At 41.7% G+C, this 18,723-nt stretch overlaps 1 protein-coding gene across 3 annotated transcripts in view; it reads left to right on the plus strand.

Moving 5' to 3' along the window:
* The window catches only part of GSG1L (GSG1 like), a 395,069-nt gene that overhangs the window by 355,294 nt on the left and 21,052 nt on the right, over positions 1–18,723 (plus strand). For all 3 annotated transcript variants that reach the window (XM_043978921.1, XM_043978922.1, XM_043978920.1), the window contains exon 6: positions 17,194–17,264. In XM_043978921.1, coding sequence (XP_043834856.1) covers positions 17,194–17,264 — 71 coding nt within the window. The remainder of the gene's footprint in view (positions 1–17,193; positions 17,265–18,723) is intronic.

Consider the following 18,723-nt stretch of genomic DNA (forward strand, 5'->3'; position numbering starts at 1 on the left):
ATCCATTGAGTGGCTGCTGTGTATAGTTCCATGTAAGTGTATTAGGAAAAATACAATTTAGCCAAGATGTGTCTCCTAGTGTCTTGAATCTTACAGTTTAGTAGGGAGCTATGATATACACACATAGAGCTATGGTATCCGATCCTGTATTGGTATATCAGAAAGGTGCAAAACTGAAATTCTGTACAATGTTCTAGGGTTGGGAGAGAAGAGAAGTCATGATGTATGAGGTGGATGGAGGAGGGGGAGAGCACAAAATAAGTCTGAACAGGTAAGATGATGGCAGTTAATGGAGGGTTTTGAATGCCAGGAAAGAGTTTGAACCTTATTCAGTTGGCAATAGGTTTAAATAGGTCCCCACATCCCTCCCAGCAGAGAACCTTGCTACTTTACTGAGATCCTACTTTCCCAAACCTATTGAAACCAGCATCCACAAAAATGAAACTCTCTTCTTCCCTACTCCACACCTCAAAATCCCTCCACACCATCCTCCATTTTCTCTTCCTCTGCTGTAGAATCTCACAAATCTCCTTGCCAAGACCAACTCCTCTACTTATGCCTTTGATCTCAATCCCTTCCATCTCCTTGAAAAGCCTGGTCTCTTAGCTCATTTCATCTGTGTCTCTAATCTTCAGTCTCTCTATATCTATTGGCAGCTTCCCAGCTGCCTACACACATGCTTGCTGAGAGCCCTTCCAACTCTGCTCAAAATATGGCATTCTATAGACAAAGTAAAGCAAAGTAATTAGGGGGAGAGTGAGAGTGAGTGCGAGAGCGAAGGAGGGAGGAAGGAAGGGAGGAAAGGAGAGAGAGAGAGCTAGCTAACTTGCCTTATGTATGTATGTCCCTCTCTGTTAGTCAAGTAGATTCCCCCTTCCTCTCCTGCCTTTCAGTTAATCCCATGTATTAGTTTTCTTAAATTTCCTTTTTGCCCCTTTCCAAAATGGATTTCTCTCACTCTCTTCATTATCCAGCTTTTCCTCATTATCTGATTCATGATTCCTTTAATTCTCTGCACTCTCTCCCTTTCCTCTGTATTTTTCATGCCATCAGAGCTTCCAAGGTATACATTCTAGGTTCACCTCTCTGCACAGTTTCTGCCTTATAAAGCTTGCCCCATGAATTCCCCTTTTCTATTGTGCCTCAATTCCAGGAAAATGTCAGAGGACACTGCCCCATGGTAGGCTGCCCCATGGTAGGTGCAGTGCACCACTGATCTATACCCTCCCCTGATTACCTTTCTTTCTATATTTATCTCAAAATCTCCTCCCTTAGTCCATGCTATCCACTCCCCCAGGTGCCAGTTGTTGTTAGGAATTTCAATTCTCCCATTACTGATGGAGGATGAGTAGCACCAAATCTCTTGAGCCAAACCCAGTGTATGGTCCTCATCTCCTTTTACAGACTATCTGTCTTCACCAATAGTTTTCCATCAATGGAATCCATTCTCACCACCAAATTAAGGTCTCCTTCCTCTCCTCCCTTTTAATCTTCCCTTCCCTCTCTACCCACTCTCCTCTATGTGCTACTCTTTCTGAGACCATAAAGGTCCCCTTCTCCTCATTACCAGCCCTTGATTTGACCCTAGCATATCACATACTCCTCTCTGTTTTCTCCCTTTTCATGAACTCTCCCATATCGTAATAGAGACCCACAAAAAGCATCAGTTCACCTGCAGGCATGGTGTCACCAGGCTCTGTCCATGATGCCCTCTGTCTGTTGCTTCACAGTTATCTCTATTAGATTTCCACAGGAAAAAGTCTCTGACTGGTCTGTCTGCTGTTATTCTTTTGCTGTTTCTGTCCTTGGTTGCTGCATTTATTCACTCCTGCATTTCTGCTGTTTGAGGTGTTTGAGAAGCAAATAATCTCTTCAGTTCTGGTTTTCTTTCTAAAATGTTTCAAACACCTTTTTATTATTGAACATCTGTCTTTTTTTTAACATATGATTAAACTCATATTTGTAGGATAGGTCTCTCTGGACTGCATCCTGAGCTCCATTGCTGTTTGGAACACATTATTCCATTCCCTCCTAATTTTTCTAGTGGGGACAGAATAGTCTTGAATTATTCAAATTTCCCTTCCTTTGTAGTTGAAGGTCTTTCTCCTGATCACTTGCAGAGCTTGTTCTTTCTGAATTGAATTTTCCTCCTGGAAAAATCTATGAATTCTTTCAATTGATATTTCATTTTCTATGTGCAAAAGTTCTGGGTAGTTGTCTTCTATTGTTTCCTTCTTTATAGTGTTAAAGTTTTCTGTACTCTGTTGCACTCTTCTGGGAGACCTGTGGTCCTTAGGTTGCCTTTATGCATCCTAAAATATAGTATGTTTTGCTTTTATAATAAGCATATTTTTAATGTTATTGGTTTTTGCTTCTCTTTTTCTAGATTGTCCTTCACTTCTATGTATTTGCATTCCCAATGTACTGTTCTCTTTTTAGTTTCTTTGGTGAGGCTTGCCATTGGATATTCCAGTTATTCTACTCTGCCCATTGTTTTGCTGTGCAGACCATAAATTCTTCTCTCAAAATTCTCATTTGAACAACTCAGGAACAGCAGCATGTTGTGGTTCCATGCTCTCCTCAAATTTCACAGGGTTCTTTATCCCATCAAATGTTGTATAGTTTTCATTTGTTTTACAATATTTATTCATAGATGATTGAACTCATTTATTAGATCCAGAGGCCATTTTTTTCTATTGTTAACATTTTTCCTATTGATTTATCTACTTATTATATTCAAGGTATTGGAGTTTTCTTCTTCCTAAAATCTTGGGTAATTTCAGCATCCCTCCTGACCCCCAACACACACACACACACACACACACACACATACACGTTTTCCCCTATCACTAACTTTCTGATCCCCTCCCATCTGATTATGTTTTTTGGGGTACTGGATCTCAAAGTGTTTGAGCTTCCTCTGTGCTGCACAAACTACAATTCACAGCCTAGGTTTCTGCCACAAGTGACCTTTGCAGGGAGAGGGTCAGAACTGGACCCAGTTAGATACTGTGCTTAGTGGAATGCTACACAGCACCCACCCCACCTTACCCCCTATACACAGTATTTTTTCTCATTCCTTCTGTGCCTTAATTCTTTGAGCCAGCCCTGGCACTTCAGAACTTTGTAGTGCTAGTGTTAGAGGACTGTAGCTGCTACAAGGATTTTGCTCCTGAAGAGCCAGCGCAAATTTCTGCAGTTTGTACTTGGGGTCTCCACAGCATTGGGAAGAGGGAAAGGGGAACAGAGTATGGTGATGGGTTCTCTTGTAAGCTGCTAGTGAAGCCCCAGTGCTAGTTGCATATAAAAGTAAGTGGGTAAATACAAAAACAATTTGAGGACAAAGGGAAGACAGAGGGAGGCAGAGAGAAAGAGAAAGAGAAAGAGAAAGAGAAAGAGAAAGAGAAAGAGAAAGAGAAAGAGAAAGAGAAAGAGAAAGAGAAAGAAAGAGAAAGAGAGACAGAGACAGACAGAGACAGAAAGAACACTAACAACTGGGGGAATCAGGAAAGTCTTCACAGAGAGCAGGACAAGCTCTGAAAAAAAATTAAGGATTATAAAAGGTGGAGATGGATGGGTGCTAAATGAGCTCAGTCAGGGTCAGTGAGCATCAGTTCATAGGTCCCTTTTTAAACCTTCTTTTGAATTTGGGGTGTCTTAGACCATGGAATCTGATAAAGTTGCTTTATCTTTAGCATATAATTTCTGTTTGAAAGAGGTTTTTGTTTTGCTTGTTTGTTTTTTTGTGGAGCAATGGGGATTAAGTGACTTGCCCAGGGTCACACAGCTAGTAAGTGTCAAGTATCTGACACTGGATTTGAACTTAGGTACTCCTGAATCCAGGGCCAGTGCTTTATCCACTGCGCCACCTAGCCGCCCCCTTGAAAGAGGTTTGAGAGGTCATGGGTGTCTGAGAAAATGTCTAGTCCCCCATCTTGTTGCTCACATGAAAGCACTCCAATTAAAAATGAGGTACACCTTTTGCTTAGGAGATTGGAAGAAAGAGGTATGTGGAGGGCCACTAGCAAGCCTACATTGCCTCTTACATTATTATTTTTTGCTACTATGCATTTTCTTTTTTTATAATAAACATTTTTATTTAAAGTTTTGAGTTTCAAATTCTATCCCTCCTTCCATCCCTCTCCTCCCCCCTCCCTGAGTCAGTAAGCAATCAAATATAGGTTATACATCCACAATTATGTCTTACTTGTATCATTGCATTAACTTCCTAACTGGTCTTCTTCCTACTAATCTTTTGCCACTCCAATCTATCCTTCATGCAGATGTCAAAATAATTTTTTTCAGTTGCAGATCTAAGCATGTCATTCCCCTTCTCAAAAATCTTCAGTCGGGGGCAGCTAGGTGGCACAGTGGATAAAGCACCAGCCCTGGATTCAGGAGGACCTGAGTTCAAATATAGCCTCAGGCACTTGACACTTACTAGCTGTGTGACCCTGGACAAGTCACTTGACCCTCATTGCCCTACAAAAACAAAACAAAGCATATCAAAAATCTTCAGTGGCTCCATGTTGTCTCTAAAACACACACATGTGCATATATGTATGTATGGTATGCATGTGTGCATGTATGCACACATATTCCTGGTGGTTAAGGCCTTCTGCATTCTGCCTCTCACCTACCTTTTCAGTCTTATTTCATAGTCCACTTCATAAGCTCTGTGTTCCATCCAAACTGGCCTGCTATCCATTTCCCCATTTGACATTTCATTTCCAGTCTCCATGCCTTTACAGACTATTGCCTCATTCTAGAATACGCTCTCTTTTCACCTCTACCTCTTAGAATCCTTAATTTTTTTTCAGGACTCTTCTCAGCTTGCCCTGCTCTCTGTGAAGACTCTCCTGATCCCCACAGTTGTTAGTGCTCTTTCTGTCTCTGTCTGTCTGTCTGTCTCTCTGCCTCTTGCCTCCCTCCCTTTGTCTTCAAATTATCTTTGTATTTATATATTTACTTTTCTATTTTATCTTTGCTCTCTTTGTATTTACTTGTGTGTGGTATGCTCCCAGTAAAATGGAAGGGTGTTTTGGTTTTTTTTTTTTTTTGAGGCAAAGGGACTGTTTTAAGCTTTCTATTTCCACTATTCTGTGTAAGATAGTACATCACATGTGCTTAATAAATGTTTGTGAAATTGAAGGTTTTGAGCCAAGAGTGATGTGATGAGAAAGATTTGTCTGGCATCCATGTGAAGAATGGTTTGAAGGAGATCAGGAATGAATATTGGAAGACGAGCTGTTGCAATAGGCCAAATGGGTAGGAATCTGGGACCATGCTAGAGTCATAATCATGAGGCTAAAAAGGACAGGAAAGATGCAAGATATAATGAAGGGGGGAGCAGCTAGGTGGCTCAGTGGATAAAGCACCAGCCCTGGATTCAGGAGGACCTGAGTTCAAATCCGGCCTCAGACACTTGACACTTACTAGCTGTGTGGCCCTGGGCAAGTCACTTAACCCCAATTGCCTTACAAAAAAAAAAAAGAATAACTCTGAGACACATTTAAAATTTTTTTAAAAAAGATATAATGAAGGGAAATTAACTAGGATTTGGTAACCAATTGGCTAGGAATAGTGAAGGGGATAGAAGAATAAAAATGAATCCTTCAATTATAATAAGAGACCAGAAAACCAGAGGCAATTGTGGGACTTCTCTCTTTGTGTACTATGAATACACTTGTTAGAATCTGCTCAAGAGACAGTATTCAGCATAAGGGTGAATGATGTCACTAGAGTTTGTGAATATGGCTAATTTGGTCATTATGATTGAAAGGGCTTAGATAGTGGTGTGGTTTGCTTATGTTATTTGGACATAGCAAATAGCATGGCCTTAGCTGGAAGCTCCTTCTTTTAGATGGCCTCATTTAACCCAGCCAAGGCAAATTTGTAGCATAGTTGTAGTTAGGAAGCACTCTCATCCAGCTAGGATATTGCTGCTCCATAGACCTTGATATAAGTATAGGCCTCCATGGTGAATAGGTAACTTTCAATTTGCCCCAAGGATGGGGTTCTCACAGTATCCTTGATGTATTAATGTATTGGCACAAGGCATGGTGTTTAGTGCTGGGGTTGCAAAGATGCAAAACAATTCAGCAGTTACCCTCAAAAAACCTAGGATGAGGGGCAGCTAGGTGGCGCAGTGGATAAAGCACTGGCCCTGGAGTCAGGAGGAACTGAGTTCAAATCTGGACTCAGACACTTGACCCGTACTAGCTGTGTGACCTTGGGCAAGTCACTTAACCCTCATTGCCCCACAAAAATTAAAAAAAAAAACTAGGACGTTGGAATATTACATGTAGACAAGTAATTAGTTTACAAAGTGGAAAGTGAGAAAGATAAAGAGAGATCCAGATAAAGTGTCCTCTGGAAATTTAAGGAGGAAAAGATCACTTTGGTGGGGGTCAGAATGTGAATCATGGAGAGCTCTGTAGAAGACATAGCTGCTCATTTGGACTTTGAAGGATTTCAAGCAGCTGACCTATGGAAGGAGTGCATTTTAATCATGAGAGATTGGGAATGCACAGAAGCAGATCATGGGGGGGATATAATCAAGAATCACTGAGTATTGCAGTTTGGCATGAACATAAAATGTGTGAAGGAGAATAGTATGAAATAAATCTAGGATCCTAGGAACTTAGCACGTCAAAAATAGATTTATCTTCTCTGGTAAACTTGTTCCTCCTCTAACCTTCGGTATTTCTATTCTCCTGGTCACTCCAGTTCACTACAAAAGGATATTAGATTTTTACCATAAAAACTGTAGAGAGCCATTGAAGGATTTTGAGTAGATTGACATTGACATATCTATGCATTAGAAAGATTATTTAGGCAATTGGGTAAAGAATGGATTGGGGAGTTGAGATACTGCTGGCAAAGAAACCAAGATGAGTGGCAATGGAAGGAGAGAGAAGAGTACAGATGCTAGAGATACTGTGGAGTCAGGATTGGCAGGAGTTGGCAATTGATTAGATATGGATGGTGAAGACAAGGGATGACAAGAATTTTTGAGTCTGGAGAACCATGTATTGAAGTGTTGATAGTACCTGATAACATCCCAAGAGACACTTGGATGCCCTGGGGTTCAAGGGAGCCTTCTGCTCCAGAAATGCACTATCCTTGATAAGGTCTATCTGAATGTTCTGTGGGGATTAGAGCCCTCTACAGCTTGGTTTCAACCCATTTTCTTGGAAAACCATCATTGTCTTTTGTCTTTTAAGTGATATGGTAAAGAGAGGTCTTGAAGCCAACCACAGAAATGGGCTTCCTTCCTCAACATTCTCCCAGGAACCCATAAAAATTATATGAATGAGTCACTTTCCTTTAGGGTTTTTAAAGAGCTTCCATTTTCCCAGTTCTCCTTCCTTCTTATTGCATTTCCAGTGGGTATTTACTTCCCTGGATGTTGTTTTGGGGACATCCTGGAATTCAGATGCAAATGAGACCAGCTATCACCATAAGTTCCTGAAATTGACTTCTCCCTATTCCCTGGGCTATTTGTAAGGTTTACTCAATTGAGAAAAAAGCAAGATCTAAATTCTTCTTGGTAACACTTAAATATTCTAGGACTTCTGTTTAGACTTTTGCATTTTTTAATGCTCTTGGCAATTTTAGAATTTGACCTAGAGTTTTAGCTTTGACTAGCTTGTACCCTCATTTCTGGAAATTTTCTTGTATTGGTAGAAGTGCTCAATCATCTAATAAAGAATCTATTTGGCTACAACTTTAGCAAACAATTTTTCATTTTCCACATGTGTCATGTTTCTCAGTTCCATTCATGAATTGTAAAGCTAGTTGGCCCATGCTGTTGTCATGAGCTTCTGATATATACAACCCCATGTTTGGGTGTAGTGTAGGAAGTGGGATAAAGGATGTTTCCCAAATGGGGACTCCCATTTCTTAGCTCCCAACTACACTGAAAATGTGTAAGAATCCTTTGGCTAAAGATAACAAGAATGATTTCATTCTTGTATTTCCAGAGTCTAAGACAGGGCCTGGCATCATACTAGGCATTTGATAATTTTTTTAAATCAGTTTATTGGTTGATTTCATGGACCAAAACATGGAATTAAAGATCATAGAGTTGGTAATGGTAGAAGAGACCAGAGAAAGTAGAACGTGGAATGTCAGAGCTGGGAGAGATCTTCAAACATAGTATGTTAGGGCTACAAGAGTATTCAAGGCATGGAATGTTAGAGGCAGAAGGGACTTTAGGCCATAAAATGTAGAATGTTAGAGCTGGAAGGAACCTAAGGACATGGAATCTAGAATGTCAGAAATGGAAAAGACATGGAATCTAGAATGCCATAACTAGAAGAGCTCATCTGGTTTAACCACTTTCCCTCCTATAGAAGAGGAAACTGCGACCTAGAGGTAACAGATTTATTTGTACTCAGGCAGTGTCGTTCATCTACCTGCAAGCATTTTTCTTTTTTTTTTTTTTTTTTTTTGGTGAGGCAATTGGGGTTGAGTGACTTGCCCAGGGTCACACAGCTAGTGTCAAGTGTCTGAGGCTGGATTTGAACTCAGGTACTCCTGAATCCAGGGCCAGTGCCTTATCCACTGTGCCACCTAGCTGCCCCCATTTTTCAATTTTTTTTTTTTACGGGGCAATGGGGTTAAGTGACTTGCCCAGGGTCACACAGCTAGTGTCAAGTGTCTGAGGCCGGATTTGAACTCAGGAACTCCTGGATCCAGGGCTGGTGCTTTATCCACTGCACCACCTAGCCGCCCCTCAATTATTTTTAAAGACATTCCGAACTTACTCTCCCAACACCATCTCCTCCCTTCCCCCAACACACACACACACACACACACACACACACACACACACACACACACACAAGCCAGTCAAGTTCCCAAAGCTTGGCTGAATCTCCCCTTCAAGGGTTTTAGGAATACCCCTGAGATGCAGTGGAATTATTTTAATGCTCTCTGCTTAAACCCCCATTCTGGCAGATCCTCTCTAATATCATTACCAGTGATTAGCATTCTAATATCATTTAAATCATCAATATCTCCTCAATATCTTACATAAGCAATCAACACCATAGCTTTTACAAAGGGTCATACCAGGACCAGAAGTATAAGCACATATCCCAGAACTGGGGTCACATTCACTACTCTACTACCTTGGTACCTAGGAGAGTGGCCTCAGATTTAAGATGGTGGCCACAGACATTGGCCCAGTGGGTTCGATTCTGCATGAAGCACACCCAAGGGATGGAATCACTCCCTTGTTTGAAGGACATGGCTCTGCCACCAAGTTGATTCATGCTCCTCAGGGCAGTCCTGACTTTCTGGGAGAGGCTGCTGTCAAACTCTGACATGGACTCTAGTTCTTGGATCTTCGGTGGTTCTTCTACCCTTTCATAGTTCACAAAGTTAGAGCCTATTCCATGGCATCACCTACATGTGTTCATTTAAGAGCAGGAAGAACAAATATAAAAAAGCAAATGAATGGGAACTTCATACATTGAGGGTCACATTTTAGAGAGCAAGCCATCCTCATTCACCTGCAGAGAAGAGTGAGCTCATTTTGACTGTTAGTATCTTTTCTGTGCACCCTCAATTTCAGCTCAACAGCCAATTAAAAAGCTTTTCCGCAACGTGCAATAAGCAGACAAGAAATAGCCTCAGGATCCCCATGCACTCACCAAGCCCCCCTGGGTAGGCAGCAGGTAGAGTCTATTGTCTATACTCCCAGGAAGGCCTTCATTGTCCAGTCCCCCATTACACACTATTGGGCGACCCTTCAAGGTGTTTGTTTAGATTTGTAGGTAATTTCTATCATAGTCATTTTTAAAAGCCTGCTCCATAAAAACATAGAATGTTTCCTGTGTGTAATTATAGTTCAAATCAGAGGAAATTGTCACATAGTGACATTTGCAACTGCTTCTTTCCATTCAAAACCAAACTAAAAAGAACCCAACACATTTCTGCGGCTACTAGGGCCAGCTCACTGCATGTATCTGCCCTAGCCCCAGATGCTCTTCCTTAGTTTTTCTGCCAACCAGCATTGCTTCATTCATCCAGCCACCAAAGGGATCCTGAATATCTTCCCATAATAACATAAAGCACCAGCTGCTGGACCCAGGGGTCTGGGGCACTATGCCTACTCCTTTCTCCACTAAGGAGTCTATCTCAACTCTGGACCCATTTACAAGGTCTTGATCAGGCTCAGTCCTGGGGATCCTGGCCTTTAATTAGAAGGGGATTAGACTCCATTTGCCCACATTCTTTGGCTCATTAAACCCCCACCCCACTCCCCAGGGATGATTAACTTAAAGTTTAAGTTGGGGTTCATGTCTAGGTCTTCCCAACACAGAAGAATAAGAAGAATCTTAGTGTATACTTTATATAAAGTATGGGATGTATTTATTTCCTACATACAAAGACATGCTTTTAAAAAAAAGATTTACTGTGCATATTGACAGAATGGTTTAAAACAGGAAGTAGGAAAGTCAACTTTGTACCTGTTCATGAGATGGCCATCATCTTAGCATGAAGAGAAATATGTCGTAGATTTCCAACCCTAACATCATCTATGAAAATCCTTGCCTCAAACAAACTGACCACATTCTCTGTTCATTTTTATGCTCAGACCTGGCTCATGGATTAGAGAGGGAGCTAAATTTGGTTAAGGAATCCGGCAGAGCTCTTTCTGCTTCTTCTCTCCACCCCCAAAGGGCAGAGTGCACAGCTGCCTCCCTGGAAAAGGAGAGGTTCTTGGCAGTACCTGAAAACAAGAACTGAACATTATGTAGCAGAAAGAGTAGATCTCGATTCCAGATCCACCCCTACTGCCACCTTTGTCATAACTTGTCCTATGTTCTGTGCTCTGAGATCTCTTTCAACTCTGACATTCTATGTTCCAAGGTCCCTTCAAATTCTAATATTTGGTGATGGATCATATTCTTTCTCCTGTATCATCTCTAAATTAAACAGATATCGTCAAGCCTGTTTCAAAGCTGATCTTCTTTAAATGTCTACTTCATTTCCTATTGTACAATATACTTGTCTATTATCGGGGCTTATTCCTCCACCCGAGAATGACAGGAAAATCATCTTTACAAAAGCAGGGCCATCACCCCCACCTCTATTCTCACCTCAGGTGGAAGCAGACACATGTAGCTATTGTAAATATATTGGAATCAATATTTCCCAACTTCTCATGTCCAGATGATAAATAGGTCCCATTATCTCAGCCTGAAGTCTCCCCACAGCTTCTACAGTGTAACTAATAGCAGAGTAGAGGATTCCATGGGCAGGCAAACCCTTCTCTCAGCTTTATCTATATTTACCCATGAGTTTATGTGGGGGGAGGGGGTTGTTTTGTTTACTTGAAAACACTATCTAAATGTGAGCTCTTGCTATTTCACTGCACTTTCCTGGCATCCAAACAAAGGAGGTCAGTTAAAACAAAAATAAGGGGTGAAGAGAAAGATCACCAGGATCAGAAGCATTTCTGGTATCCTGTATTGAATCCTGGACTCTGAAGGAATTGTGTGACCTTGGGCCAGTCTCTCAGTCCTCAGTTTCCTTATTTGTGAAACTGATTGAGGATGGAGCTAAATGGCCTCTATAATCCTTCCCTGCTCTAATATTCTGTGATTCTATTACTTCTTAGTGCCCAGGATAGGAAGTGATAGAAGAAGAGGGACCACCTTGAAATGATTTGGTCCCTCCCCCCACCAAAAAAAAAAAATCAGTGAAATTTGACAGAACCAGGACCTGTTCATGTTCATTGTCAATTGTTCATGACAATGGCCTTACGTAGTGAGTATTGACATCATAAGCCCCAGGCTGTGAATGAGTAAATCATCCGCCTTTCTATCTGCCAGCTATAACTGCTCTGCATTGTTGAGTTGCTTAAAGCTTCATTGAAGCCATTCTTCTTATCAAGGCTTTCATTTCTAAACACCCTGAGAAGCTCCCAATGTTCATCTCAGTACCATGACCCTTCTGGGGATTTCAGTAGTTAAAATCTGGTTCAGGACAAAGGAAGTAGAGTTTATTGTGACTGTTGAAAGTGGGTACTTGGCAACCTAACCATCTTGCCTGCTAGGCTTCTAACCTCAGGTGAGGATCTTAAAAAAAAATAAAAGTAACTATTCATCTTTATTGCCTATGAATCTGGGTCTTTTATTTACTAGCTGCATGACCTTGGGCAAGTCACTTGACTCCTGTCTTTAGAAAGAGGAGGTTAAACTGGAAGGTGTCTAAAGCCCCTTGTAGCTCTAAATTCCTTAATCTTATGATCTGTCAGAAGAATGAACTTTGGCCTGAGAAGTTACTCTGTTCAGGTAGAACAACAGGGACAGGATGTGTATATATGAGATCAGTAGTCTTTGTCTTTCCAAATTGAAAAATATTCATCTTTTCCAGATGTGTTTGCATGGTTGGCCCCCTCCATTCCAATTGGCGTTTCATTTGCCCTTCTCTGAACCTTTTCCTGTTTCATTATTTCTTTTTCTTTTCTTTTCTTTTTTTCTTGTGGGGCAATGAGGGTTAAGTGACTTGCCCAGGGTCACACAGCTAGTAAGTGTCAAGTATCTGAGACTGGATTTGAACTCAGATCCTCCAGAATCCATGGCCAGTGCTTTATCCACTTCGTCACCTAGCCTCCCCCAGTTTCATTATTTCTTTCTGAGGTTATGGGAGCCAGGAGTATATATAGGGCTTTGGCCTGGAATAGAGGAATTACAATCAATCTCAAGAATCCAAAATCACCAGTGGTGATCAACTGTTGTTGTTGTTTTTCCTGACCCCAACACTGGTAGAAATACCACCTATTATCCCTTACTTTGTCAGGATCCTTGAATTTGGAACTGGAAAGGACCTAAGAGATCAAGTCAAATTATTTTTGAGGGAGCCGAAGCCCAGATTCTAGAACCTATTTGCTCAAGGCCATAGAAGTACAGAGCTACAGTCAGGATCAGAAACCAAATTTTCTTAACCCTTGTTCAGTGTTCCTTCTGCTAGAGTTATGTTATCTCCTCCCTTTAAACCCTATTAATTCTCAGAAAGAGAAGCCCACTTCACCTTGTCCTTTGTTTAAGAGGGCCCACAAGTGATTTTGATGGCTCTGCTACTTATTAATTATGTGACTTTGGATACTCATCCTTTCTGAGCCTGTTTTCACATCTCTAAAATGAGGAGTTTGGACTTGATCCCTTCTGGCTTGAAATCTCACCTCTCAGGAGCGTGACTGATTCTCTCTGACTCAGTGTGTGGAGCTCTCATTTCTATGACACTTTAGAGTTTACAAGGCACTTTCCTCACCAAAAAACAAAAACAAAAACAAAAACAAAACAAAAAAACCCAAACCCCAACCCTGGAGGATAACAGTGCAAATGTCCTCATTTTACAGATATGTAAACTGAGAGTCATTAGGCCACACAGCTAGTGAGCATCAGAGCTAAAGCTGAGATGCTGGCCTTTGGCCCCCTGATCCACTGTGCTGACTCACAATTGGAATCAGAAAAAGAAAAACAGCAAACATTTCTAGGTCAAGTAGAGTAGAAATGTCAGCTCTCTCCCTAAGGAATTAAATTGGACCCTATCTGCCTGGTAGACATTTCTACCGCTGTCATGCACCTCAAACTCAGCATTATCTAAAACTGAATTCATTCTGCTGCCAAACAGCAACTTGCTCAGACATCCCCATTTGTGTCTTTGATTTTTACCAGTCTCCCACTCAGTTACCCAGAGTTGAAACCCTTGAAAGCCCTCCCATCCCTCGTCACCAAGTCACCAAGTGCTGTCACTCCTTTCTTCCTAAGATTTTTGCATCTATCTCCTACTAATCATCTCTTGCTAAAACTAGTGATATAACTGATCTCTTCCTCTCTGATCCATCCTTTACAAAGCACCAGATCAGTCTTTCTAAAACAGCACTTGTATCATGCTATTCCCCTCTGAAAATTGTTTTAATTATTCCTCCTTGGCTATAGGAAAAAAATTTAGACTTCTCAGCCTGGCATTCCAGGCTCCTCATAATCTGACTCCAACCAACCTTTTCTCCTCCTACTCCTCTCTGCTTGAGACAGGCTGCTCTACTCAACATTCCCAGAAGTCCCTTCAAATGTTCCCACTGTTTCTGTACTTACACCATTCCTTATTCCTAGAAGACTCACCAACCTACCTAAATTCTATTCAGTCTTTCACAAAATCTTCCCTTGTCCCATCAGACCAGAGGAATCATTTCCTCCTATGAGTTCCTACAACACTAATTATCTGCATCACTCATAAAACCACAGAATTGGAGATTTGGGAGGAATCTCAGTTGGTCATTTGGCCCAACCCATATTTAAACAAGAATCCATTCCCTAACCCTTCCCCTCCCCCAACAAGGGGTCATCCAGCATTAGTCTGAAGACCCCCATTTGAGGGAAGGAAGGGCTTCTTCATGAGGTAACCTATTCTATTTTTGGGTAACTAATCATTAGCAAGTTTTTCTTCATATTAAGCCTAAATTTTCCTCTCTGTGATTTCCACCTCTGTTTCCTAATTCTTCCCTCTGGTGCCAAGTCTAGCCCCTCTTTGGGATCTTGTATAGTAGTGTCTTGTCATGTAGTTGGATGTGCACACGTGTGATGGCACTTAGAGTGGAGTAGGGTGGAATTTAAATCCAAAAAAGGGTAAGTGACTCGTTCAAGGGTCATACACAGAGTTAGATAGTGGCAGAACCAGAGCTAGAACCCAAACCTCCTAATGCCTCTGTGCAGACCCTTTCTTTTATGCCATGCTCTCCATGGTAAGTTCCTTGAAGGTAGAAATTAATGTTTATCATGCTTTGTTTTTTATTCAAAAATCTTCTAGCTTAATGTTATCTTGTGACTCAGTAAATATTTCTAGAAATAGTGTGTCATTGAATCTGGTTTACTTGGGGCATAGGGATCATCTCACCACCAACAACAACTACCTTGGCCAAACATTGCCACTTCCTTCAACTGATCCATGGTTTTGAGTCTTCTCCCCAAAACTTTTTACCCTCCTATGAATGGACTACTGTCTGTCACTATCCTTCTTAAAATATGGTACCTAGATATAGTCTAAGGAGAGCAAAAGACAGTGGGATGAGCAGAAACACAAGAACACTGGCCAGTTAGAAGCCAAAAGTAGAGTATCGAGGGTGGCTAGGTGGCACAGTGGATAAAGCACCAGCCCTGGATTCAGGAGGATCTGAGTTCAAATCTGGCCTCAGACACTTCATACTTACTAGCTGTGTGACCCTGGGCAAGTCACTTAACCCTCATTGCCCAGCAAAACAAACAAACAAACAAAACAAAACAAAACAAAAAAACCCCAAAGTAGAGTATAGTCATGTTACACATGTGTTATCCACACCATGTAGAATGTTACTGCAGCTATTAACTTAGCATAGGTATTAACTCTCTTCTTTAAGGGAAAACAAAAAGCAACAAATATCTCTATCCTATATCCAATTCAACAAGGACTGAATAAGTGCCCATTAAAGGGAATACAAAGACAAAAATAAAGTGTCTGCCCTCAAGGTGCTTATATTGTTCTGGGGAGAAACAATATATTCACACACATACACACATATACACATGCAGTTAAATATATAAATACAAAATACATACAAAATTATACAAGTAATTTCAAAGGAGGGAACATCCAACAACTGGGGGGTGGAGGGAAGAATTAGAGAGGCTTCGTGTATTTAAATATGGTCAGCTCTGAAGGGAGCTAGGGATTCTTAAGGAAGAGGCGAAGAGGCAGAACATTACAGGGATGGAGCACATCCTGTGCAAAGAGGAGATGCTGTGTATCATGTATGGGCAATAGCAAATAAGCCAATTTGGCTGGAATGTGGAATACAGAAAAGGGAATAGTGTGAACTAAGTATCATAATATAAATTTAGAGCTGGAAGGAAAGGTAGGCTAAATCGTGTAGGGGGAACAGCTAGGTGGCACAGTGGAGAGAGTGCCAGGCCTGGAGTCAGGAACATTCATCTTCTTGAATCCAAATCCAGCCCCATACACGAACTGTATGACCCTGGGAAAGTCACTTTACCTTGTTTTCCTCAGTTTCCTCATGTGCAAAATGAGCTAGGGAAGGCAATAGCAAACCACTTCAGCATCTTTGCCAAGAAAACCCCAAATGGGGTCATGAAGAGTCCGATGCAATTGAAAATAATTGAGCAACAGCAAAGGAGGAATATGTAGTTTAGTCCAGAAGCAAAAGGGAGACAGTGAAGATTTTTGAGCAGAGGAGAGACGTGGTCAGATCTGTGCTTGAAGAGCATTATTTTGGAAGCTATGTGGAAGATGTATTAGAGACAGGGAGAGACAGGAATTACGGGGTTTTGTTTTAAAAAAAAAGTCCAAGTGAGAGCCGATGAAGACGTGTACTAGGATGGTGGCAAGAAGAGAGATTTTTATGGAGAAAGAAGAAAGAAGAAAGAAGAAAGAAGACCTGGCAACTGCTTGCATCTGAGAGTGGTCATGGGAACAGAGATTTAGAAGTTGAAAGAACTCCAGGGAACATCTAGTCCATATGTTGTTCTTTCCCTACTATTCTCCAAGCCAAGCTATGGCCACTGAGGTATTTAGTCTGGTGGCAGTAATAGGTAGTGTTCCTGTGGGGAGCATCTACCCTCCTATTTCCCTTCCTTCTCTTTGTGTTCTAATCGTACCTTTTTTGTTGTTGTTTCAGTCTCTTCGTGACCCCATCTGGGGTTTCCTTTGTAAACATACTGGAATGGTTTGCCATCTCCTTCTCCAGTGGATTAAGGCAAACAGAGGTTAATCAACTTGCCCAGGGTCACACAGCTAGTAAGAGTGTGAGGCCAGATTTGAACTCAGGTCTTTGCTCCAGCACTCCATCCACTGAGCCACCTAGCTGTCTCTATGTAAAAGATATATATGTATGTGTATAATATCTTCGCCAAGCATTTCTCCACAATCCTTTGAGGTGCTGAGTAGTGCTATTATTATCTGCACTTAGCAGATTCAATGAGGGGTCCTTGAGGATTCTTAAATGGTCCCTGGGGTCCCTTACAGGCCTAGGATTACGATGCTATGAGATAAAATTCTGATGTGTAATAAAGAAGAAAGGGTGCGTTGGGGCCAGGCTATGACATGGCCTATGACTAAATGACTAAAAGAAGAGCCTATCCATTCATTCCAGGTATGTTCTTTTTTTTTTTTTTTTTTCAGAAATGAGAAGGGGGATGGGACTGAGGATGAGGACTTCCGACTAGACTGCCACCACAGCCGATACCCAAATCGTAAGTGAGCTTGCCTCCAGGATGTCTATGTGGGTTGAGGATGTCCCACGGGTGCCTGGTGTGAGGGAGGCGCTGGTCCCACTGTCCTCCACCCCAGCCAGACACCATCTGGAGTATTTTGTTTAGTTCTGCTGACCATATTTAAAAAAGAATATTTAGGGGGCAGCTAGGTGCTGCAGTGGATAGAACCCTAGGCCTGAAGTCAGGAGAACCTAAGTTCAAATACCTGGGCAAGTCACTTAACCCTGACTACCTCGTCACCCCACCCCCCAAAAGAAGAATATTGAAGAGCACATGTTCAAAGGAGGATGATCAGGGTGGTGGGAATTGGAAACCATGTCAAATGAACATCAGTCAAGGAATTAAGGCTGTTTATCCTTGAAAAGAGAAGCCTGAGGGGCAGCTAGGTGGCGCAGTGGTTAAAGCACTGGCCCTGGATTCAGGAGTACCTGAGTTCAAATCCAGCGTCAGACACTTGACACTTACTAGCTGTATGACCCTGGGCAAGTCACTTAACCCCCATTTCCCTGCAAAAAAAAAAAAAAAAAAAGAATCCTGAGAGGGGATATGAACACTGTCTTCAAGAATTTTAAGAGCTATAGAAGAAAGATTAGACTTGTTCTTCCTCACCCCAGAAGGTAGACATAGGAATATTGGGGAATGAGTAAAGAAAGGCAAATTGGATTTCATGTAAAGAAAAACTTCCTAACAGAACTGTGCTAACATGGACTGGGCTGCCTTGTGAGACAGGGATCGCTCCATCTCCAGAGGTATTCAGATGGAGGCCAGATGGCCACCTGTAGGCGGCGCTGTAGAAAATTCCTGCTCAGATATAGGTTGGACTAAGTGATCTCCAATAGCCCTTCCAGCTTCTCTAGTCGAGAGAATCACTGCCCAGATCTTTTTACAGCTCTCTCCAGGTGTGTCCCAGCTGATTAGCTGGGGCAAAGCTCTGGCATCACAGGGTCACAGCAGAAATGTCCCCCACCCCACCCCCAAGCTGTACAGCGAATGCTACAGAACAAGTCCCAGTAAATAAAACAGGGAGCTGAGTCCAACTGTGCGGAACAATAGCAGATCCGAGGACAGCATGGTGGTTTAGTTAATGAATGGCTAACGAGTCAGGCCAAGGGCTATACTCCCCCATGGATGGAATTAACTACCTGCTAACCCGATGTCATTAAGCCTGCTTTGGCGGAGATGCAAGGCGGGGGAAAGAGTGTGTGTGTGTGTGTGTGTGTGTATGTACACATACATATATTTATATGCATGCATGCCTATGGATATATGTAATATATAATATAATGCAGTGCCATAATTCACATATATATTCATATATACAGACAGTTCTGGCTTTATGTAAATTTGCATTATGCAAATTCAACTTTATGGAAAGAAATCAGCATTCCAAAAACAACCTATGTTAACTTTACTATACAGTACTGTGCTCTCTGTTTCG

Source organism: Dromiciops gliroides, chromosome 1 (genome assembly GCF_019393635.1).
Source record: "Dromiciops gliroides isolate mDroGli1 chromosome 1, mDroGli1.pri, whole genome shotgun sequence".
NCBI lineage: Eukaryota > Metazoa > Chordata > Mammalia > Microbiotheria > Microbiotheriidae > Dromiciops > Dromiciops gliroides.